Source organism: Mirounga leonina, unplaced genomic scaffold (genome assembly GCF_011800145.1).
Source record: "Mirounga leonina isolate KUSES-001 unplaced genomic scaffold, KU_Mleo_1.0 Mir_126, whole genome shotgun sequence".
Taxonomy (NCBI): domain Eukaryota; kingdom Metazoa; phylum Chordata; class Mammalia; order Carnivora; family Phocidae; genus Mirounga; species Mirounga leonina.
In genome coordinates, this window is record NW_023270314.1 from 10,737,596 (window position 1) to 10,763,898 (window position 26,303).

The 26,303-nt window shown below is 41.1% G+C and overlaps 1 protein-coding gene across 1 annotated transcript in view; it reads right to left on the minus strand.

Annotated features, from left to right (window-relative positions):
- Positions 1-26,303, minus strand: part of KCNMB4 (potassium calcium-activated channel subfamily M regulatory beta subunit 4) — a 60,274-nt gene that overhangs the window by 16,987 nt on the left and 16,984 nt on the right. The window contains exon 2 of the mRNA XM_035002138.1: positions 14,718-14,845. Coding sequence (XP_034858029.1) covers positions 14,718-14,845 — 128 coding nt within the window. The remainder of the gene's footprint in view (positions 1-14,717; positions 14,846-26,303) is intronic.

A 26,303-nucleotide genomic window follows, 5' to 3' on the forward strand; every position in this document is an offset into this window, starting at 1 on the left:
CAATGGTTCTAACACCTACAAGAGCATCACACTGTGCTAAGCTCAAAGTGAGAGCTCAGTAAATGTTAGTGTAATAAGAAGGGAATGAAAATCCAATGCCATGGAGTTTCAGTTAAGCAAATGTGGGGGGCGGGGCAGCTGGTAGGAAGCAAGATCTTAGACTTCATAGGAATTCTCTCAAAGGCCCGCATGGATTTGTTTGAGGTCATAAATACCATAAATGTATTTGCATAAACAGTCTTGTGTATCTGCTTGTATTTTTACAGACCGTGCCAACTATTTTCAGAAAATTTCTAAGAGAAAGTGATCATGTTTACTATTCTGTCATTACAAAATTTCTTTTCTTCCTGCTTATTTTAAAATCTATCTCTAGCCCATCCAACCAACCCCCGTGCACATAACTACTGTCACTGGTGGGTCTTTCTCCTTCAACTCACCTGCCCCACTCCCACTCAGATGCTTTACCACGCTTGAGAAGACTTCCCTCACTGCTCCTGCCCCACACAGCACTGTCCCAGACCCAGCACACTAGGAAAGAAGCCAGTGCCGAGTGAAGCTATCTATGCCAAATAGCCCAAGCGGGTGAAAAGACATTCTATTCTCCCCAAACCTCTGAAAAAGATCCTGTATCCCATTCCACAACTTACTCCTAGGAATCATTATTTGTCTGATTCAGTGAAGTCCCATTCCCTGTAATTAGATCCTCAATGAAGAAAAATTCGCCAGTCACCACAATTGATTTTCTTTTATATACCTCTCCCATCAGCATGACTTCATTATTTTGGCAGCTCTAAAGAGAGGATCTGAAAAATGTATCCTGGGTGAACTGCTTATCTTCTTTGTTATTGTAAAAGTTCAAAGGAAACAGGGCTATCTCCTATTACAATATTGTCATTCTAGAAGCTTCCCAATTGTTAAGAACTCATTTTATTAACATTATGCACCAAATTGTTGGTTTTTTTAATTAGATAATTAGCAGAGTAGATATACTTTGTTGCTGCATGTAGGAAGATAGAAATAAGTTAGCATTTCTATTGAGACTAGCAATGAATCCTTCATCGTAACCGCTAAAATATATAGTAAAGAGTACATGAATAATAGCTTTATATTCATTTTTGTTATAATCTGTTAAGCAGTTATTTCTCTTGGAAAAGTGCACTGAACATACACTGAAATACTTGTATACAGTAAAATGAGCTAAATTAATTGCAAAGCTCTTTTCCTAATGGATAAATGGCTATTTGGAAAACAGAAGTTGTATAGAGAAATATGCATAGCAAAGGAATAACTTATGGTACAACAGAATTAAAAAATCCTATCAGTCAATCTTAAAGTTTTTCTTAGACGTGTCAGTAACCTGACTTTACCCTGGTAACATGTGATGTTCAAAACTCAAGAAAATACATGTAAATAGCCCTCAGATCGTTGGGACTAAACATGATAAACAGTCTGAAAATCACTAAAAATTACAGGCATGGGCATCCCTGGGGAAATCTGTTTTCTTTTCCTCTGTATGAGACTGGTATTAATGTCCCAGATGGGGGCCACTCCTTCAGCCGGGGTCCAGAAGTGATAACGCATGGCACAAAGCTGCTTATAACCCAAGAGAGACAGGTACTGTAAACAGGAAATAAATTCTCATTGTTAGGAGCTACCCAGGTTTCAGGTTGTTAGCACAGCACAGTTTAGCCTAAGCTGACCAAAACACCCAGATAAAGGCTGGGGCACCCTACAATTCGGCTAAGTAAACAGCCATGGTGGTCGAAATTAGTCCTCTCTTAATTTCAAGCACAAAAACAGTTTGCAGATGCACACTTGAGCATCTTCAAAGACTTTCTTGGTACTTAATTCTCTTCCAGTCAGCCATTCCACAGCACTTGCAGAACACTGACAATGGGGCAGACCCCAGGGCTGTACTCGGTGTTGGCTCTCGCTGGCCAGCAGGAGGCCTGAGGGCAGGAGCATCGTGTCTATTCCCACTACCCAGTGCAACTCCAGCTGCGCACCCCAGGGGCTCCGTAAATGTTTGTTTGTTTATTGTGGAAATACGGTTCAAAAAGGAACGAACATTTGTACAAAGTGCTGAGGTAATAAAAGAGGAAGACTGAAGTGTGCCTGGGGAAGTAAAAAAGAAATATCTTTTGAGCAGACATGAAAGGAGAACAGGAGTTTAGAATCTAAGTTTCTTGGGAGAAGACAGAGCACACACAAAACACAAGTCCTTTGGTCTGGCATTTCATATTATTTTGCCACCAATGGAACATTTAAAGAATGTTATAGTAGCAGTCTCTGATCAGATTTCACTGAGTGCCTTATGTTACCCTATCCCAATACGGGCTGGAATCCTGGCCGTATCAGTGGCAGGACAGCCCAGTGTTTCGGAACATGGACTCCGAAAGCCGAGGGCATAGGTTTGAATCTTGCTTCTGCCACTTGGCGGCTGTGTGACTCGGGCAAGCTGTTTAACCTCTCTGTGTTTCATTCCCTCATGCATAAAGTGATGAGTGTGACAATAACACCTTGTTGGGCTGTTCCACAGACTCAATGAGATTCAACGTATGGAGCACTTAAACAGTTTCTGGAACGGAATAAGCCTATATGAAGGTGCTGGTCATTCCCAAGTAAGGCCAGGGGAAGACCACCAGCTAAACAGTCAGGTGTCTGTCTGCGACGCAGTCCTTTCTGGCATTTTTATCCATAACTCGAATAAGGGAACCGAAGTCATTTTGATTTACAATTTGGATTAACATTTTATGATGAAAGAAGTAACAAATATGATGTGTGCTAGAATCAAGATTCAAAATAATTGGAAGAGAGTGGAAGAATCAGAAAAAGCAACGATATGTGTTTAAATAGGGATACATTTTAAATCCTTGCATTTAAATCCAGAACGCCATCCTCCCAGTTTAGAAGTGGGAGGGGGGGCTGTTTGGAGAGTAGAATGTATAAAGCAGATTTGGGAGGACTCAGTTTGATTAACTATAAATAAGCTCTGTAGGACTTAACAGTACGTTGCGGCTGCCCAAATAGTGCTTTGTCAGGCCCCATTAACTGAGTTGTAGTCTCCAGATTGAACGATGGTGGCGGAAATGTTCTGGCTTCCCCGATTCAGGCCGGCTCCAAGCACAGAAGAACATCACGAACATTGACAACAGTGTGGATCGTAGGACCCCTATGGACTGGGGGTCAGGGTCTCGGGTTCAGATCCTTAGCCTGCTCCTCCCTGGCCGGTGACCTTAAAGACCATTTCCTCTGCCGTAAAACTCAATACGCTCTACCTTCCGACTCACACCACAGCGCTAACCAAGATGAAATTGCTTTTAAAGTGGTAAAATGTATATAATATGAAAGTGGACATCTTAAGTATACAATTTAGTAGCGTTAATTACATTTGTGATGTCGTGCCACCATCACCATTATCTGTTTCCAAAACTTTTTCACCACCCCAAAAGGACACTCTGGAGCTGTTAGGCAGTAACTCCCATTTCCCTCCTTCCTCAGTCCCTGCCGACCTCTAATCCACTTTCTGTCACTATGGAGGGGTCTATGCTAGATATTTCCCAAATGAGTCACTGACAACTAAAAATGTTTGGAAACAGAATGGGTTTCTTCAGGGAGAGGTGATGTGTCCATGGTCACCGGAGTTGTTCAAATAGAGAATGGAAAATACTTTGAAAAAAAAAAAAAATGTGGCAGGGATTGGCTTGTGGAGTGAATGACTAGATGTCTCCCGGGTTCGGATACCCTCTCCCTGTGCTACAGGCTAGATCTGGCCCTATCTTATCTGAGACGAAACTGAGGCAAAAGCTCCCCGGTAAGTAGCCCAATGTCACACACCTGGTCACGGTGTGAGCTATGGTTAGAACTGAAGTCTCCTGACGCACAGCCCTGCCCCGCATTCCGCCCTCTGATGATGCTGCACTCTGTGACCTACTTGTCCTACGGTTCTTGTAGTTTTCCCACAAATTCCCCCAGAGCTTTGTTTGATGGCTGCATCCACGATCTTAAATGAAAAGCGATTTAATAACACCCAATTCTTAGCTTTATTGCCACAGGATAAAAGCTGTTAGGAGATTAATCTGAAGTGTAAAAACACTTTGAATAACCATCAGAAAACAAGCCCTCAGGTTATTATCGTAAGTAAGTAACATACAGCCTACAGCGGTTTGGATGTCAGACTTTGGAAAAACACTGCAGTGAATTCCACGCATAGTCCGGGGCATACTTGGAGAAGCCATGGCAGTCACCACTTTCTTTTTAAAAGTACAAATTGTGAGACTAGAGAGAGCTTTCAGTTCTGATGTAATCTCCCTTAATATGTAACCAGACACAAATGTATATGGAAAAGATTCAGTTTGGTTAAGATTCCAGATTCACTGTTTTATTCTTTAAGCTCAAGATATATCATTGGATTCAATGCCTAAAGAGAAAGCCAATATGTTCTTTTAAAATTTCACTACAGAACAAGTCTCTTCTTTAACGACACATTATAAGAAATATTTTTCAGAGTAAATAGCAACCAAAAGTAAAAAGCTTTATTAAAAATTGCATTTTTATCAAAGATCAAGGCTAGTATTTAGTAATTCATTCAAAACTCAATAAAATTTCCCTATGGAATTTGTTCAGAATATCAGTTCCTATCTTTATATACACATTTTTTTTTTCGCCATCTGTATCCCAAGAGGTCTGCCAGCAAAGACAAGGCTTTTTCTTTAGTAATTTGTCCCATAAAAAAACAAAGGAAAACTTAGAAGGCAATGAAACAATTAAATTCACCATATACATATATTAAAAGAAATATGGTTTTAGGGCTTCATAAGACAACAACAAATGCAAAGACATTGTGAAATTCATCTACAATTGACCAACTGTTCTTTACCATATTGGTTATAAATGTATGCAGAGTTATGTATGTAAGCATGTAAGTGGTGTTTGTCTCACATAACGAGACATCCAGAGGTCAGCAGGCCAGACAAGGGGCAGCCACTCAATGATGGTGCTGGGAGGCTGGCTCTTTCTATCTTTTTGCTCTACTCTTTTCAATATATAGATGTCCTTCCTCATGCATGTCACCTCAAAGCTGCCCCAGTGGCTTCTGCATTCCTGGCCTCAAGCCACATCTCTCCACTTTTCTGCCAGAACAAGGGGGTGGAAACAGGAAGCAGAGGTACTTACATCAGGAAAGCAGAAGCTTCCCTAGAACCACCCCCAGCAGATGTTGCATCCAATACACTTACCCAGGACAGAGAGCTAAAATCATCCAATTCCATCCTCTTCTTAACCTGCCCCATCATGCATCACGTGCATCTATAAGTTGGTAGGTTCCACTTCCTTAAAGCCTCATGTCCATCCCCTCCCTTTGTTCCTCCACTAAGTCTGCCTCTGCCCAAGCTCTTTTCAGCCCTTGCCCAGGCTGGTGCAAAAGTCTATCCTCCACACAGCCACCAGACTGGTCTTTCTAGAACACGAACGTGACTGTCACTCCTCTACCGCACATAAAGTCTAAAACACTTAGCAAAGCATAAGAGCACAGTACTGTTATCTGATTCAACCTCTTCAGGTTCATCTACACTTTTCCCCTAAAGGCACTTTCCAAGCATATGAAGCTCCTTACATTTCTTCCAGTTGCCCATGATACTACAAATCATAATGCTTTTGAACATGCTATTGTTTTCCCTGAAATCCCTTTCCCTGGCCTTCATTTGTCTGGAAAAGTCTTACTCACTCTAAAATTCAACCCAAACTTTCCCTATATATCTATATCTACATCTATATCTATACCTATATTCTATATCTATCGCTATCATTATAGAACTTACTATACTGCATTCCAGTTATTTATTTACATAAATGTATTTCATACTAGTCAAAGAGTCCCTTGAACATAGAGACAAAGTCTTAGTGTCTTACTATCTTTGACCACCGCTGCCTGGTACATAGCAGGTGATTAACAAGAGCCTATGGAATAAATGAAAGAATAAGCGACCAAAATGGTGGCGATTTTATGGTTGAAATCAAGGACACAGAAAAGGGGAAGACCATGAGAGAAGAGTGATGAGCACTTTGTAGCAGGCAGACCTTTGTGGCCCCTAAAATGAAAAGACAAAGTAAATATTCACATAAGTGAATTTTCCAAATAACTGAAGTTTAACCTTTTAAGTTGAATAAAAACTAACAATAATGCTAAAATATTATTGGTAAAAATATTTCCAAAAATGTGTTACACATTCCCTTACCTTTTAAGGAGAGCGCACCGAAGCAAATTTAACCTTTTTGGATGACTCAGTGTCATCATTATGAAACTCAATTATTGTTGAGGTAGGAAGACTGCTCCCCCATTAAATAGCTCCAGACTGTTAACCACTTAGTTCTTTGCTGATTTTCTTTCTCTTTTCACCATTTGGGTTTTATCTAGCATCTTAAGCTGTTGTGATTGTGTGTACAAGCCTTTAGAATCAGAGAATCACAAAACTGTAAAATGCAAGAGCTTGAGGGAATCTTAGAGATCATTTAATCTATTAGTCTATCAAATTTTATAGATAAGAAAACTAAGCCCCAAGTGAGTGAGGGGTCCTTTTCTAATCCGTTGCTTTTAATCTTCTATTTGAATGGCTTTCAAACTGTGTTTAAAGGGCACTCTACTCAATTTCAGGTCAGGCCATAATGTTCATCTTCCTCTAAAATGCTATGGGTAAATTAAATTTAAAAAGATCTACTATAGGACAAACATACTTTGAATGAACTTAAAAATTAGGCTGTATCTGTGCAGTATCAGAAGTACAAGATAATCATTTTATTTAACAATAGAATCTCTTCTTTTTAGTTATTTTGGGCTTGTGTTCTATTTTGCTTTACTCATTTATAAAACCCTTACTCCTTAGAGTTAATAACTGGTAGAGGAGAAATGTAAACACAGGTGCCTGATGCTTGCTACTTCATTGCTGCTCTTAATGGAATTCATAATCTATAAAGAAAGAAGGGTACATATTCAACTAACTCTATGATAGGGTGACAAAAACAACCACAGCAGCATGGAAGCACAGAAAGAGGAAGTAAGTGATTGTACCAGAAAAGACAAGAGAAGGTTACACACTGACATTTGAGGAAAACCTTATTTATAGCAGTAAAATAATGAAGCAAACATTTTTATAGGAAGTACAATGGGCTAAGCCCATGGCATCTCCTTGATAACCTCACAATAACTTTATTATTTCCCCCTTCTACAAAGGAAATTGAGGCACAGATAGGTTAAAGGAACACAGCCAAGGCCACACACTCTAGAAAGTGGCTAGTTCCAGGGCGCCTTCCATAACCACTGTGCTATGCTAATTCCTAGAGGTGGAAAAAGATGAAGGTGTCCCCAGGTGAGGGAAGAGGAAAGGGACCAGGGCATAGGCATCAATATGCAAGGGAAACAAAGAGGACTCTGAGGTAACTGGAACAGCCCAACACAAGTGGAAACCTTTAAGTCGGATCATGTCACCACTCCCCTAAAAACCCAGCCCTGGCTGCTCACTGCATTTAAGAGAAACCTGCATATACCCTATCTACTTTCTCTCTAGTGTCAACGCTCGCCATGCTCCCCCGCACTCATAGCCTCCCTGCCATGATGGCCTTTCAGGTCCTAAAACTCACCAATCTCGCTCTTGTCTCAGAACCTTTACACATGGTGGTGTCTCCTTCTGAAATATTGTTCCCCTCACTTTTTCCTAGCTAACGCTTGAACACCCTCTGGTCTCCACCCAGTCATGATTTACTCACACAGGCCTTTGAAACTCCGCACCTTGTTACAATATCTCGTAGCAGCACCCTCACTTTTCCTTCACAGCATTTACCCCACGTTATAATTATCTATCTGATGGTGCGGCCACAGACTCTAAGCTCCATGAAGGCATGGGGCATGGCTGGCTTTTTCTCCCCCCCGCCCCCAATTGCTCTGTTTTTGTTTCCGCATGACTAGCACATAATTAAATAGCCGAAGTTGGAGCTGGAACTGGAAGGCATGGTCTTTATCCTATGGACAATTAGAAGGCAGAAAAATCTAATCGAGAATTGTGACAAGATCGAATAGAGATTTAAATAAAACAAAACACAACCGTATAGTGCGGGCGAGGATGAAAGTCCAAGGCTGAAAGACTAGTCGACGATCATTTCAATAATGAGAAATAGTGAGGGCCTGGACCAAGGGAATGAATTTAAGACTGCAGGTGGCATGGCTGGACTTGTTGGTTGGACAGGTGTGTGTGTGTGTTTTTGTGTGTGTGTACCTACTATGTCCACTCTGTGAGCTACTATCCACTTAGGAGGACAAAATATTAAAAAGTAGACCTGCATGAAAAAAACAAACAAACAAACCACTATGCTCTCCATAAAAGGAAAAGTTCAAAAAATTAAGACCCATCGCTCCTCCCAGCCCTTTGATCCAGAGGGAATTGAGGAATGAGTAACCATTTCCCAAGGACATGCTCTCTTCAAGGTGAAGCCAGTCAGGCAAAGATGAAGTAGGAGAATTATATGACAAGACTGGGACTGCAAAGAAGTTTTCAGTCAATGGAATGAGGATCTCAAAGCGTACTCAGTAAAAGGGCGTAAGGTGAGTTTCACGGAGAAAGGATAAGCCAGGGAAAGGCTAAGAGAAAACAAAATGGTATAAGCAGGGTAAATGTGACTTACCTATATATATTAAAAAAAAAAAATGTAAGAGGGAAAACCACACATTGGAAGGAGATTGTGAACCCTAACACTGAGGGAAGCAAAGAGCTGAAAGATTATCTGGGAAGATCACAAATGGAAGTAGCCAGCATCAGCCACCAAGCACGGCTTCCTCCCTGTGGGTGGTAGGAAGGGTGAGCGCTGGGGCCTGGCCTCCTAGGGCGGGCATGGCTATTGGTAGCTGCTCTGGCCGCTGCAGATTCTACTCTTCAGTAAAGCTCTCCTACATAAGACTTAAACAGTGAAAGCTGATATTCCAATAATCTCTGTCTTAGATTTTTAAAATACTGTAACATCCTTTCTTGAAAATGGAAACTTCCTGGTAACTATTCTCCCCAATTTCCTACAGCTGAGTGAAATCTAAAGGTTACTTTAAATATAAAGTTCATCTTATCGAGAGCATCTGGGTGTCTCTACAGTAAGTCTATTTTTATTACATGTTTAGCAGTAGTAAGACATGTACTGAGAGCTGCCATTTTCACACCTCCAGTGCTCGTTTCCTCTTACATATGTCGTGGTACAAGAGCCAGACTCCAAACTTCTGATTTCCCAGAGTCGTTTAAAATCATGTTTTGAGTGCTTCTGGGTGGTGACAGACTGCCCCCACTTCTGTCTACACCCCCGACAGCTTGGGAATGGGACCGGGAGACAATGGTAGGGAATGGGTATCATTCCGAAGGAGGTACGAAGGGCTGACACTTCCTGTTGCTCAAGTGAACACAAGTAGCATGGAATGCAGGGCTAGGTCTTTCAGAGTTCTCACCACTCTGGAGGAACAGTCAGTCCTTCTTGCTGGGGACTTGAGGAGATTCAGAATTCATGCCCACAGGAGGCAGCTGTGTTTGGGGGAGGCAGCCTTCAGAGATACGTGAGCGGGGAGTGAGGGGAAGTTTGTTAAGATGACCACTAACTGGTCAGGACAGCCCGTGGGAGGGGGGAGCCCCTGCCTGCTTCCAGCTGCAGGTATCAGCTCGGAGACCAGCTCCTAGTCCAGGGCAGGAAGTGTAAAGGATCACTCGATTCATTCGGTAGTGGGTTCAGAATCAAACTGTCTTGACCTCTGGTGCCCCTTCCCTGTTCCCGGGCTCCCACCTCACAGAAAGAAGACCACTACTCCTTTTGTTTCATCTGGTCTCATTTTCCTCAGGGTGTGTCATTTCACTCCGCCTCATTTACTGTCTACGCTCAACAAGAGAGCTTCTCTCTTCCTCAGCAGTTTTAGTCTGTAGCGGGCTCACTTCTCTGAACACATTCCTGCTTTCCTTGAACTACCTCCTCCCCAAACTCTTTTTCCAGATATGGCAAACTTCTTGCAAGGGTAGTCTGCACTTATTAGTGCCTTCACATTCTCCCCTCAGGCTAATATAAAATGGCTTCTAACCCCGTTGCTCTAAGATGGCACCTACACCGTTTTCACAAAAACCGCCAACAGACCTCTGATTGCCAAAACCAATGACTTCTCAATAGTCCCTTTTTGATTGCCCTTTTCTCCTTAAAACCTCCCCTTCCAAGACACTATGCTCTTTCGACTCGCCTCTCACCATCTGGCCACTTCCTCCACCTTCCTTCTCCCTGTACCTTCGGTATAGATGATCCCAAAACTCTGTCGACATTTCTCCTCTCTATGGATCCCTGGTATGCATTCCCTCTTTGATTCCTCTATCGCTCCCAGACCTGTCTAACACTGGCCCGGACCGCCTGCTCCTGAACTAAAAGTCTGCATTTCTAGGGGAGCTGGGTGGCTCAGTTGGTTGAGCGCCTGACTCGATTTTGGCTCAGGTCCGGATCTCAGGGTCATGAGATCGAGCCCCACATCAGGCTCCATGCTCAGTGGGGAGTCTGCTTGGGATTCTCTCTCTCCCTGCCCCTCACCACCCAGAATAAATAAAAATCTTTAATAAAAATAAAACTCTGCATTTCTAACTCTTTCAAACATCTTCTGGATTTCTTGTGAGTCCCTCGAATTCAGCACAGTCAGAGCTGGCCTGTCCTTTCTCTCACCTATGCAAATATGACACCTTCCTCTTCCTCAGCACTTACACTGTCATTAAGTTCTGTTGATTGTAACTCTCACACATCTTCCTGACCTACCCCTCTGTTGGCTGCTTCTACTTCTGCTCTCATCTGGGCCCTCCAAAATCTTCATGAGGACCAGCAGGCAGTTAATAGAAGGAGCTTCAGAAGTCAGACTAACTGGATTCCAGTTTTTCTCACTGAATAGCTGTGGACATTGGGTGAGTTATTTAACTCCTTTAAAACTCAGTTTCTTCATATGTTACATGCAGCTGGCACTTAGAACTACTATAAGAAATTTGGTGAGCTAAACACAATGTTATTCACAATGGCTGGCACATGGTAGCCACTCAAAGAGGTTATTTTTTTCACTCAGTACTCTCCTTACTTTCTCCCCATCACTGAGCTAGAGCACTCTGCCCTTAACTCTCCATTGTTCTCCTCCAATACACATTCAACACTCAAAACGGTTACTTTCTTTTTTTTTTTTTAGATTATTTATTTGGGAGGGGTTAGAGGGAAAGGGAGAGAGAGGACCCCAAGGAGGCTCCATGCCCAGCGTGGAGCCCAACGTGGGGCTGATCCCACCACCCTGAGATCATGACTGAAGCTGAAATCAAGAGTCAGAAGTTCAACTGACTGAGCCACCCAGGGGCCCTAAGCTGGTTACTTTCTAAATCAGAGATCCACTCAAGTCCGTCTTTGGTTAAAAACAAAACAAAACTTGTCACAAATTGTCATTGCCCATATGGCAGACAATCTCCTTAGTACGGCATTTATGACCCTTCAGAAATCTAACCTCAAACTACCTCTCCACCTTACAAATTCACCACTCCTTATCAAATAACCTGAACACCTGATGTATCTTACATTGTCAAGCCTTTGTTTATTGCAGCCATCCTGTCTTCAAGGTCTTCTCCCCTTTCATTTCCAGCTGATGAAGTCATATTTCTATTTGCATAAGCACCTGTTCCTCCCAATAAATTCTAATTCCTTGGAAGCAAAGAACCTTCCTTATTAATCTGGCACATTGCATTCATTTCATTCATTCACCAAGCTTTTATTGGCTGAGAAGCAGGCATTGTGCTAAGTCCCAAGGATATAAAGCCAAAGAAAATAGGTCCTACACCATTAACCCCTATATAGTCTCATGAGGAAGATGGGTCCACAAATTATTCCAGTAGAGTGATAAGTGAGAGGATAAAGCAGTGGTTCTCAATCTGGTGGCATATTAGAACTCCCTAAAATCAATTCTTAAAAATGCTAATGCCTAGGTTCAACCACCAGATTCTAATTTAATAGGTCTGTGGTGCATTTTTTTTTAAGCTCCTATGGCATAGTTATGTGAAGTGAGGGTTGCAGACCTCTGGGATAGAGCTGCATAAACAGAACAGGGAAGACACACCTTGAAGCTGGCACTTCTGACTGTTCCACAGCATCTTAGCCCCTTTCTTCTTCCTTCCTTTCTACTCAGGTGTGCACCCTTTCTCCACCCAACTTAGGAGATATTGCCCTATCCCCAACTCAGTGGTATACTTGTGACTGGTTTAGGTGTAGGCAAAGGAACTCATTCTAAACAAGGATACCTAAGGGGAGGTCAGTTATGGGAAGTTGAGAAAAGGTTTCCTAATTCCAAGAAAAACATACCAAGAAAGATAATTTTATTTTTTGTAAAGATTTTATTTATTTATTTGAGAGAGAGAGAGAGAGAAAAAAAACATGAGTGGGGGAGGGGCAGAGAGAGAGAGAGAGAGAGAGAGGCATCCCCACTGAGCAGGAAGCCTGACGTAGGGCTGGATCCCAGGACGCTGAGATCATGACCTGAGCTGAAGGTAGACATTTAACCAACAGAGCCACCCAGGCACCCTGAGAGATAGTTTTCTTTTTGCCTTTGGACACTGCAATGCCTGGCTGTGACATCTGGAACTGCAGCAACTATATTGTAACCATGAGGGGATCTGAGGCAGAACTGACATCCAGAAAGGGCCTGGCTTCTTGATGACCCTGTTAGGTTACTGCATCAAACAACCCTAATGTTGGTCTACCTGTGCATTTCTTATTGTATGCAATAATAAATTTCCTAATTCCTTATGATACTTTGACTCAGTTTTCTGTTTACATGCAACAGATGGCATCCTAACTAATATACAACTAAACCAAACTTGGAGATCAAGGAAAACAGACCAGCAAAGGTGATATCTATGAAGAGTCTTCATCAAGGCAGTCAAGAAGCAGGAGAAGCAAATAAAGAGGCATGGATATAAAAGTATAAGATATTATGGAACTGCACATAGTTCAGAGTGGCTATTGCAAAGAGTATGGGCATAAAGATGAAGCTGGAAAGATGGGAGTTTGGAGCAAGAACTCGAGGAGGCTTGTATGCTGTGGCAGGTTAAATATGGCCACAAAACCTCTGCAGCTTCTTCTATTAAGAAGCAAAGTTGAGGGGCACCTGGGTGGCTCAGTCGGTTAAGTGTCTGCTTTCGGCTCAGGTCATGATCCCAGGGTCCTGGGATTGAGCCCCACGTCGGGCTCCCTGCTCCACAGAGAGCCTGCTTCTCCCTCTCCCGCTGCCTGCTACTCTGCCTACTGTACTCTCTCTCTCTATCTTTCCGTCAAATAAATAAATAAAATCTTAAAAAAAAAAAAAAAAAAGAAGCAAAGTTGGATTTTCACACCCCATGAATATGGCTGGCTTCATGACTTGCTTTGACCAATGAAATGTACCAAAAGTGATGTTATGTTAATTCCAGAACCAAGGCCTGGCTCTCTTGAGATGCTGCCCTGAGGCTACCATATTGTAAAGAAGGCGATCTAGCGTAATGAAGGATGAGAGGCCAGTGGAAAAGAACTGAGGCACTTTGGCCACACTGGTACCAAGTGCTGAGCATGAGAGGCCATCTTGCCCCACACAGCTATTCCAGCCATCATCTGACTGCACGTAAATCTCAGAGCCAACCCACAGAATTATAAGAAATAATAAATCATTATTGTTGTAAGCCACTAGACTTTGGGTGGTTTGTTATGCAACAATAGCCACCTGATGGTTAAGCCATGCCAAGATGTGCTGACTTTACTCTGAAAACCATGAGGAGTAACCTGATTAAATTCATGTTTAGAAAGCACCTCAGTGGCAGCACGAACAATGGGCTTGGCCTGGGGGCAGGTTGGAGGTAGAAGGACTAGTTGGAAGAACTGTTGTATTAACAGAGCTGAGAAATCATGTGGATCTGACTTAACACAGTGGCAGAAGGAAGGCAGAGAAGAGTTATTACGGAGGTAAAATCAGCATGATGGCAAATATAAGCTACAGTGCGTAAAGGAGAAACGTGAATTAGGAATTACAGTTCTCTGGACTAGGTAAATGAGTGGATGGTAGTGCCTTCACTAAGAGGGACTAGGGGAGGAAGAGAAGGTTCACTGGAACTGGAATATCTAAGTGGAGAAGACGGCAAGGAGTTGTGAATACTCAATAAATGCTTAATGAAGAAATTACTATGATGAACCTGGGTAAGTACTGTAGTGTTCTAGTCCAGTGAGCTGTGGTTATATGGCATAACCTGAGTTCTCTCTAAGTCAGGGAAGTTTAAATGATGTGAACTCATTTCCTCGATACTTCGTCGGAATAGAAAGGAAAAGGAAAGATAAGTTTTGATGCAGTCCAAAATGCTCACAAATCCACATATTGTTCAGTTTATGTGCATCGATCTGTAATTCTCAGGGAGCACTACTAGTATCTGATGTTCCTATCTGAAAGCACTTTCTTAATCTATCCAGAAGGTAGTGCCATGATATAGGTTCTCTTTTTGTCCTCCATATTCTTCACTTGCCTCCCAACCTGTAAAGTCGCTTCCCTAACTCCACGCAAAGAAAGAGTCGAGACTATCCCCAGGTCAGATACTTTGTCAAGTGAGCACAATCTATGATTTATTTTGTAACAAGCTACAAAGGCTACAAACAACTTTAATATGCACATGTAAATACTGGCTTACCTTTGAAATTGATTAAAATAGCAAGTAAATGGCTGGGAACCGATCTCATCTTTCCAGTACTGTTGCCAATTCATGACGCTTTCCAAGTTCTTCTGATTTTCTCTTTTACAGGGAGGAATATAGGAGCACTAGCAAAACAGAACACAGAAAATAAACTTATTATTCTACAGAATATTGAAATATGGTCCTTTTTTAATAGAGAGATGGTATTATGCACATAGTAAATCTAATTCTGACCTACCTAATCTTTAATAGAACCAAACTGAAATCGTTGAATTACATTTCAAATTTCCAGTTTGGAACAATTACAGAAAATATCCCAATTAAATGCAGCAAAAAATAATCTTTAGTCATTACAGTATGAGGATAGATTATAAATAATTAGTTACAATCTAATAGCAAATTAAAAGCATGATATACTCTCTTTATTGTGGGCCTGAAAATCAGTAGAGGGAAGCAAAAAAGAAAGTTAATTTTTATCCCCAGTTGCTAACTATAGACCTTGATATTTTCCTCTTCCACCTCTAACTACCAACCACACAGCTCTCTTCAGATACTGCTCTCAACCGCTGAAACTCAAGTTTTCTTTTCTTACATTCTCTTGGACAATAAAATCAGCAGAAAACTTCCTCACAAGTACATAGTCAATGCATTTTGCTAACTGATGTCTTTTCCTGGCTCTGTCACTAACAAAGTATTTCTCTCTGAAGGGACCTAATTACTCTAAACAATACACAATCAGCAGATTTGGAAAAGTATTCTTAACTCTAGATGTTAAAATTAACCCTTAGCATTTGAATCCATTTTCTCTGATTCAGTTTTTCTTTTTTTTAAAGTAGTCTCCTCACCCAGCATAGGGCTCGAACTCATGACCCTGAGATCAACAGTCAGATGCTCCACTAACTGAGCCAGCCAGGCTCCCCTCTGATTCAGTTTTTTATAATGATGATGATCACAATAAAGATGGTGCCAATTTACTGTTACTGAATGTTTACAATATGCCCGGCACTGCAATAAATGTTTAACAGGCTTTAATGTGTTTCTTACAACAACCCTAAAATGATCTCCATTTTACAGATGAGGAAACAGATTTCTGTCAGCTCTACAACTGGATGCTGGTGATTTTATCACATTCGACTCCCAGATGTTCTAGGAAAATTTCCGATGTTAAAGAGTAGGGGAAACAAACAAACAAACCATTAGCTTCATAGTATAATTTTTTAAAAGATTTTATTCATTTATTTGATAGAAAGAGAGCACAAACAGAGGGAGTGGCAGGCAGAGGGAGAGGGAGAAGCAGGCTCCCCGCTAAGAAGGGAGCCCAATGTGGGGCTCGATCCCAGGACCCTGGCACCAACTGAGCCACCCCAGGGGCCCCTTTGTAGCATAATTTGATTTGCATTATTTTAGAGCATATAGTTTGTCAACACCTTCTCACTATTTTCTGGTAAAATACAAACTTTTTAGTATGATGCACAGTCCTCTTCAGGATCTGCCCTCCCCTGCCTGGGACTCCGCCATTTAGAAGCACATAGTCCCAGGACATGTAGGTGGCTCAGTCGGCTAAGTGTCTGCCTTCGGCTCAGGTCATGATCCCAGGGTCCGCACTTTGAGTCCCGCATCGGGCTCCCTGGTCATCAGGGAGCCTGCTTGTCCCTCTGCCATTCCCCCTGCTTGTGCTCGCTCTCTGATAAATAAATAAATAAATAAATAAATAAATAAATAAATAAATAAATAAACCTTCCAAAAAAAAAAAAGAAAAGCAAAAACAAAAAGAAGAAGAAGCACATAGTCCCCAGATCTGCCATGTGCTGTCACACCTACTGGCTGGTCTATGCTGCTCTTTCTTCTTTTAATGCCCTTTTTCTTTTACTTCCCTTCTTTCCAGATGCAGCTCTGGTGCATCTGTTTGGGGGAACCTTCTCTTTCTTACTCCACAGTTAAGCCCCCCTTCTGTTGTCCTGCCACAGGCATCACACCCTGAGCACCCGCAGCTTTAATCCCAGGATCACACTGGTCGGTCTGTTTTACATCACCCTCCTCAATTCACTGGCAAGTTGGAACAGGGCTCTTTTTTCTTTTTTCCCTGCATCTTCACACTTAGGACTATGCCTGGTAATAGTGAAATTTCAAAAATGTTGGTAGAATTAATAATAACACACTTATATACACTTTTTATTCAAGATGATGAAGCTATTTTCACAGTAAACATTTCTCTTAACACAAAAATATTTTAAATTTTAGTAAATTTGGTTGTTTTCTATTATACATAACAAATTTACAACATCTTACACAAATCTTATTTTAATGATTGGATCACTGTATATTTACCCTCTGCACATATGGTTAATGTTCTATTAATAACAGTATAACATATATAAAGCTAAAAATTTCTGTGAAATTCTGAATTCTGAGATCTTCCAAAGCAGCAGTTGGGTTTAGAAGCAATATAGGCCATTAGATAAGTCTCCAGTCCTACTATTTGTTGGGTGTTTGGACTTGAGTAAATTACTTCCTTTTTCTGGATTTCATTTCTTCTAATCTGTAAACTCTCCAAAATAATTTCTAGCTCTACATTTTTATGATTCTCTTCTTGGAGGCACACCAAGAAAGGACCCAGCAGAAGGCAGGACTACAAACACTTTTGCAATATTTTTCCCAGAAAAGATCCTGCCCACTGGGGAAGTGGCTGGGCAGCCTGACTAAGTCACCATTCCAGCCAGCAAAAAGGACAAGTGTGGTAGGTCCTTTCTTGAGGACCTATACTTCGCCTTAGCTTAGTGTTCATAAGGGGCCTCTGATTTTTTTTTTTATTGTTTATGTCCTATAATGTGCTGGACATTTCCTTGCCTTCTATTAAAACATTTTGCTTTCTATACCATGGTCAATTAGTTTATAAAGTGAGAGTAGGTGCCACCTGATTGTGTTCTTCAAAGGATGTGTGAAACCTTAAAAATCCATCAGAGCCTTTTTTGCAATGGCTATACTCGACCCAAGAGGTACAGTAAACATTTTAGGGAATAACAACTAGCAACCAAATGGAACTAAGGCAGATTTTTAAATTTTGCAATTTAGTTCAGTTTGAACTCTTCGCTATTTAGTTTTTATTGCGGGGAAATGGGTTTAAAATAAATATCTCCCCCAAATGACAACTCTATGATTTGACCAGGAGAGTCACGTCCACGTGTTTCTGAAAAGGTCAGACAAAAACTTTCACTGAGTGAGTAAAGTCTGTAGTAGGTATGTTGTGGTTTCACGTGGGAAAAAAAGAAATGTTCCTCGCCTTTAGAATACTTTGAGGTAGTGTGGGTGAAGTTTTAGAAGCAAGGTCTTTTTTCACATGAGGAAAAATAGCCTGTGATGAAAATTCAAGTATTTTTTTCATGGACTGCATTCTTTCCCAGAGTATCATAGATTAAATAATGAGCTTATAATACTCTAGTAACTTTTAAATCTCACATCACCTTAAAAGGAAAAAATTTTAAAGGCTAACCGTATGTTCTTAAAAATCATTGTTTATTTTCTTATATCTTGATTCTCCAATTAGTTTGTCTTTAAAATTTCTGTGAAGCCTTAGTTGGATTCTCCCAAGATTCCTTCTCAACTCTAGCAGATCAATTTTAAAATAAGTAATAAATACCAATTCAAAGCAGTGTTCTAGGAAAAAAAAATTGGAAATTCAGTCAGAGACTCCTTTCCTCTCTAGGCTGTTCAAACCTGATGGGTTTCCAGGTGCTACAGTAACTCCACCACGACTATCTCACCTTTGGGGGAGGGGCACAAATGATAATATTCAATGTTTCAGCAGCATCACTATTGTTGTCATGGTTAACATTTATTGATTATAGGTGAAGCATGTCATGAATCCAAATCTCAATTAATCCAAATCAGCAAATGGTATAATCGCCTATGTTTTACAGATGAGGAAATCGAGGGGCAGAGGTTTAAGAAAACTTTCCCTCGGTTACAGTGGCAAATGGAGAAGTTGAGATTCAGACTGCAGAGGGTTCTTAACCACTGTACCACCCGGCCCCACGTCTCTATCTTTAGGGCTTCCCAGTTTTCTCTCTCTGAAGCTCCCTGCTTTGGGGGTAAGGGAGATGCCCTGACTTCTGCATCCCTCTCTTGGAGAACCAGTGTCATGATTCTTTGAGAATGGAGTTGGTGTAGCCCTCCCAGACGGAGGGGCTGAGGCAGTCTGTGGCAAAGTTTTGTTTTCCTGGTACACTCTCCAAGAACTGCATTGTTTTGTTTTGTTTTGTTTTATTATTATGTTAATCACCATACATTACATCGTTAGTTTTTGATGTAGTGTTCCATGACTCATTGTTTGCGTATAACACCCAGTGCTCCATGCAGAACCTGCCCTCTTTAATACCCATCACCAGGCTAACCCATCCCCCTGCTCCCTCCCCTCTAGAACCCTCAGTTTGTTTCTCATAGTCCATAGTCTCTCACGGTTTGTCTGAGAACTGCATTGTAAATCTTCGCTTGTTCCCTCCTGTCTCAATTTGGCTCCAGGGTTGATTTTTGGTGCCATGGATGTAATTTCACTTAGGTGAATTTATAGACACAATGTCTTTGACCATAGAGGACAATGAGCGTTCCCTTGGAGAAACTTCTTCATACAATTCTGATCTTTTTTGTTTTTCACTTGCAAAGGCAGCATTTCCCAATTTCTAATATCATTATCACCCAAATAAACTTCACTATTGTCTGTGTCACTTGCTGCCTAAACTTCATGAAATCACTTTCTTTAAAAAGTCAAGAGAAGGGTGCCTGGGTGGCTCAGTTGGTTAAGCGACTGCCTTCGGCTCAGGTCATGATCCTGGAGTCCCAGGATCGAGTCCCACGATCGAGTCCCACGATCGAGTCCCACGATCGAGTCCCACGATCGAGTCCCACGTTGGGCTCCCTGCTCAGCAGGGAGTCTGCCTCTCTCTCTGACCCTCCCCCCTCTCATGCTCTCTATCTCATTCTCTCTCTCAAATAAATAAATAAAATCTTAAAAAAAAAAGTCAAGAGAAAAAGAGGAATGTGATAAAAATATTTGTTTAATGCTTACCTGGTAGAAAAAATTTTTTTGACTTTTGAATTCACGAACCAAGTTGACAGAATCAAGTGGGCTAAGCCTTCAGTGAGTTTTTTAAGGGAAGACACTATCACCATTTGACGTGGAATATTTGATTATGTACTTATTATGGCTTATTTTTCCATTATCTTATTTTAGGGTTTATCAAGATTTATAATAGCATTCTTTCCAGCCTATTTCAATGGATTTACATTTTAATAGTTCCCTCTTGAGTGTGTTCTTTTGTGTCTTGAGGATTGCATTTCAATCATGTGGGCAGAGTAGGCAGAATTCACTTTCTTCCTTTACTGAGTCATTTAAAAAACAATTGTACAAAACACATGGTCCATTTAAAACATCAGGGAGCGAGTTCTATGTTAGGCATTATCTAAAAAATGGAAATGGAGAAACTGGTTTTCTTCTCCAGTTTCTTTATTGACTTCATTTGGTTAGGGAGGATAGTATTGAAAGACTTAACACTAGAATCGGTTTAGCTGATTAAATAATTTCCAAAGTAAACTTGGTTAGAAAATGAATTCTTGGGGGGCCTGGCTGGTTCAGTCAGTAGAGCATGCGACTCTTGATTTTGGGGTGGTAAGTTTGAGCCCCACATTGGGTGGAGAGCTTATTTAAAAGAATTTTTTTAAACCAGAAAATAAATTATTAACACATTATTTATTGGAACATAGGTCTAATTATATTTTATACTATGATCCCCCATTTTCTGAAATCCTATAAGATATTTGTGTCAGTTATGATTTATAACTTTAATGACATTTTTGACAGTATAAACATATAATTAGGAAAACACTATGGCATAAAAACTGTAACTTCCATAATGTTTCATATGCCTCAACTTCATTAATTGTATACACACACACCTATGAATGTAGGTTAATTTAACACATATAAAATTATATGTCAGCTAAAAAAAATTAAATTCTAGGGCAGGTGGTTCCAGAATGTGTATCCATATCTGAAAGCTAAATGAAAATCTTGTGGAAGAACTTGAAGTTCAAACAAATGGCTTAGAAAACATAACAAGCAAGGCTAACTAAGAACAGGAGAAGCTAAAATGAGCTCTTCAGACAGAATAGGCTGGACAGTTACAGTGTGGTGTCCAGCCTATGACAGGGTTCATCAAAGTCTGTTCCGTGGACCACTTGGGTCGCTCATCGAAAAGATCCACCCTCCTGAGGGTCTGATTCAGTAAGACCAGGAATCTGTATTTTTAACAGCTCTCCTTTCCCTTGGAATGACAACTTTTTAGAACTGATAATTTATGCAACAAACCATTCTTGATTGCTGAGTACTGGACAGAGTACAAAGATTAGATATTACTCACCCTTTACTTGTCTCTCCCCTCCCTTCCCAGGAGCACGCAATGTAGTAGTAGTAGCTTATTCACAAAGTGCTTTGTGATTACAGAAGCGAAGTGAAGATTTTGGCTTTGCGGGTATGAGAGAAGCTTCACAGAAGAGATGATTTTGATTTGTGTCTTTAAGTTTGAACAGGAATTTGCTTCTCAGAGAATGGCTTGAGAAGGTGACATTCCAAGAAGAAGAAATGGAATGTGCAATGACTTTGTGTATAAATGTTCCAGAAAGACTGAGTCATCTAATGTGCTTGGAGAATAGGGGGCATGGGGGATAGTGTTGAAAAATGCCCAATTATCTGAACTACTACTCACTGAAGAATTGTTTCTCTCTCTTTAAATGCTTCAATGAAAAATTGCTCACTACCTTCTGCATAGTATTTCCACCCACCCACCAATGCTCTTTTAGTTAGAATTTATTGTCATGTGTTGATACTATCTGCATTTGTAATTTAGTAATATTCATTTAACTTCTGGATTCAAGCAGACTGTTCAGGTTGGTGATTCTATTAAAACTGAGAAAAGTTTCAAATGATATTCCAATTTCAAGAGAAAATAGTTCATTCAACATTAGATTTTCATTCTATTTTTATTAGAAAATAAAAATACAGGGCACCTGGGTGGCTCAGTCGTTAAGCGTCTGCCTTCAGCTCAGGTCATGATCCCAGGGTCCTGGGATCGAGTCCCACATCGGGCTCCCTGCTCAGCGGGAAGCCTGCTTCTCGCTCTCCCACTCCCCCTGCTTGTGTTGCTTCTCTCGCTATCTCTCTCTCTGTCAAATAAATAAATAAAATCTTTAAAAAAAAAAAAAAAGAAAGAAAGAAAAGAAAAATACAGTGTCTTTACTAAAAATAGAGATCAAATCTCAATAGAAAAAGTCAAGTCAAAACAAGGAGCTTTAATCTGGAAAAAGCTCGATAGTTATTATTTGTAACAAGCATGACAGTAGTTGTAAAAATTGGTTCCATGGCATATGATCCTAATTTAAAATCTCTGAGGAGGTGGCCAATCCTCATGACCATACAGAACACTGAAATAAAATTTCTTAAATGTTCATGCATGCATTCAGATATGCCGCATTGATGGCATTATTTGTGCACTGTATTGTATACTGTACACAAATTTCAGTGTGTATATGCATATTTAATGAAATATTACAGCCATCATTTCTGCATGCAGGAGACCAACAAGCCCTATCCATGCTAAGTCCCCGAGGACCAGGATTGATAGACGATGGTGATAAAAACTTGATGTTTCCTACTTGTGGTAGAGTGTGTTTTCCAAAGATGGCCACACCAATATTTATCCCATTTCACAAGCTTTTACGATGTGACATTGACACTCTTCTATTCAGGGGTGCAGCTTTATCTTTCCTTCCCTAGAACATGGATGAGCCTGTGATCCTGTATGGCTTCCAAGGCTAAATCAGAAAAGGTGACATAGCTTCTGCCTACAACTCTCTCTTGGGAATGCCTGCCCCTGGAATCCAGACACTTTTCCATGGGAGGAAGCCAAAACTGCCCATGCAGAGAGATCACACAGAAAGGCCCATGTAGAGAGGAACTGAGACCCCCCCCAGCCAGTAGGCAGCATCAACTACCTGATAGGTGAGTAAGTGAGCCTTCAGATGATTCCAGCCTCCAGCCCTTGAGTATTCCACTGGGACCAGAAAACATGGAGCAGAGATGAGCTGTCCCCTTTATGCCCTGTCTGAATTTCTGGCCCACAGAATTTGTGAGCATAATAAAAATAATTTAATCCACAGGGATCTTTGACAGTGGCTAATAGATCATAGGGTCCCTAGGACTAAAAATATGAACACCCTTTAAGGTTCTCCTTGGACTCCATAGCTGGAAAAACCTGAGGTTTGATGAAATGTAGTCCAGTGAGCCACTATGACATAAGAGAGGGCTCCTCATCCAATCCCCAGGCCAAAAACTCCTTGAATAAAGAGGAGGCTGGTCATCCTTGGGGACAGACCCCTTGGTAGTATCTGAAGTAGCACCTACGAAAATCTTCTAACCTTTCCCCAGAGAACATGCAGACATTTACCAGAGCAGCTGTGCAAGGGGGGAAGGGCAGACATTTATTTTATTTTTTTAAATTTTAATTCCAATATAGCTAACATACAGTGTTATATTAGTTTCAGGTGTACAATATGGTGATTCAACAATTCTATACGTTACCTGTACTCTTAATTTCCTTCACCTATTTCACCCATCCCCTTACTCACCTCTCCTCTGGCAACCATCGTTTGTCCTCTATAGTTAACAGTCTGGGTTTTGGCTTGTCTAGAAAGGGCAGACATTTAAAGTATTACTGGACACTGGTTCTGTGCTAACCTTTATCCCCGAGGACCCTAAGTATGACTGTGCTCATAATGTGGGCTCATAGCATCAGGAGAAAATGGAGTGTGGGCCCAAGTTGGTATCACGATGGGTCCAGAGAGTCCATGTGGTTGTTCCTATAGATACTGAAAGTATAGATGCAATACACGTACTTAACATTAGTCCACAATTCCTCCCCTGACCCCCTTACTCATAGACAGAAGCTATTTTGGTGGATGAGTCTGAAACTGCCTGCTCTTTCCCCAAATAGTAAACCAATAAACCAGTATTGCCACCCTAGGAAGTCACAGAGATTACAGGAGTGGGATTCCTAGCATGTCGCCATTTAACTTGCCTTTTTGGCTCCTGAAGAGGGCAGACAAGTCTTGGAGAATGGCTATATTGTTAAATGAATTAGTGGTGGCCATTTCAGATAGTCTATTTATTGGAGCAAATAAACTTACCTCTGGAAACTATTCTATGGCAATTGATCTGGCAAATGCTATTCTCTCCATCTTTGTGCACAAACAATATCAGAGACAGCTGTTTTTACCTGACCGAGAGGGTGTAGACTCTCCAGTCTTACTCAGGACTGTCTTACTCAGCACTGCCTCAACTCTCTCTGGCTGTTATGCTGTACTCCACAGGAAACTTGACCCCCCCCCCCTCCCACAGAACATTACAGTGTACATTGATGATAACATGCTGATTATTGCACCTGGAAGCAGGGAGTACAAAGTGCCCTAGATTCTTTGGTAAAGCATAGGTGTGCCAGAGAGTGGGAAACTCGGGGGGCGGGGGGGCTGCCACCTCACTGAGGCTTCCGGGAGTCTAGTGGTCTAGGGAATTTCTGAATATCCCTTCCAAAGTGAAAGACAGATTGCTGCATCTTCCACTCCTTAAAAATAAGAAAGAGTCACAATGCTTGGTGGACTCCCTTATATTTTGGCGGAAACATATACCCACTTTTGAGATTGCTACTCTGACCCCTTTACTGAGTAAACCATAATGCCACCAACTTTCAGTGGCAGCTAGAGCAGGAGAACCTGCTCCAGCTGCTCCAGGCTCCAGTCCTCTCAATTCACCTTTTTGGCCCAGTGCCTCCAACAGTATATGAGGTCTGTGCCAGATTGGGGGGATACACGGAGCCCACCAAGAGCCCTGATAACATAGAGCAAACCCATGCTTTCTTTGGCAAATATTCTCCTTCTAAGAAACCACTGATTTGTTACTGAGTGTCAGTAGGGTCAGAATGTCTAAACATGGAACACCAAGTTACCATGCTACCCTTCGTACACTGGGCATTTTGACCCACGAAAACACAGGGGTGCCATTTACAGGGCTGAAGAAGGTCATGATGGGAAATAAGTGTCATAAGCAAATGGCTCACACTCCCAGCGCACTTTCTCCTTTGATACTATCGGCTTTCACAACTTGTCCTAATAAACAGTTGTTAATCTAGGCCTGTTTGTCTAATACTGGGATACACATACCCCCAGAAGTACTCTGTGGTATGCTAGTGGGGACTTGACCAGTTTGGGTGGATGAAAAAAATCTGAGCTCAGGGAGCATCACTTTGAGCAGAGCTTCTGATTGATTGTTTCTCTTGTAAGGAATGATGTTGAAGGTACAGACCTACACTGATTTATGGACACTGCCTAACAAAATTGCATTTTGATTAAAGGGATGAGACTGTGTTAAATTCTCAGAAACAGAACTCTGATCAAAACATAAAATCTAAAAGTCGTATTTCCCATGCATCCTTTCTCAGGAAGCTACTTGAGGATGTACTCCACTGAAACAAAGGTATAAACCAAGAAAAAGGAAGGCACTGGATCAAGGAAACCGAGTATTCAACGTGAGGGAGACACAGCAGGCCTAACGTGTAACCAGTTCAATTTGGGGCAGTAGTAGGCTGAAGGAGTCCAGAAAGGGCATCCCAGGAGATTTCCTTAAAAGGAAAAAAGTGGAGCTAAATGGAATAACCTTATGAAAAATATTGTACAAAGTAGTTTTATGATTCTGTGCGAAAATTTTGGAAAAGGAAGAGAAAGGTGCATAGGAAAATAAGAATATATGAGAAGGGGATGACTATCTGCTCAAGGAAAATAAACATTTATAGAAATGAACAATAATTTACATAGTTAAAATAAGTTAATGCTCAATATTTGTTTAGCCAAAAGTTATGATATAACCATATTTAAAGGATGAAGGGCAGAAAAATGGGGTGGAATGGGATGGTGTAAGGAAGCTAATTCCTCATATTCCCTCATAGGTGGTCAATAGTATCTTAAACATACACATCAGAGAGTCTACTATTTAGAAACATGGAGATAAATATTAGAGAAAAATAAACTAAAAATATTTACATTAACAATAAAATATTGTCTCTGGGTTGCAAAAGGGATGGAGACAGAAGAATCTCAATAGAGAAGTACCCCCTTCCAATAAAGTTATAGCACTATTTGATTTTTTAAACTATGTTCATAATAATAATAGTAAATATTCATCAAAGGTTTACCATGTGTGAGGCCATTATTCTAGGTGTTTCACAAATATTAACTCATTTAATCCTGATAACCCAATGAGATAGATACTATTACAGTTCATTCTATAGATGAATAAAACTGAGGCAGAGAGGCTAAGTAACTTCCAAGGTCATACTACTATTTTGATTAAAAAATAAAGTAGGGGCACCTGGGTGGCTCAGTTGGTTAAGCGTCTGCCTTCATCTCAGGTCATGATCTTGGGATCCTGAGATCAAGTTGACCGCCTCCCCCCCCCCCCCCCCCCCCCCCCCCCCCCCCCCCCCC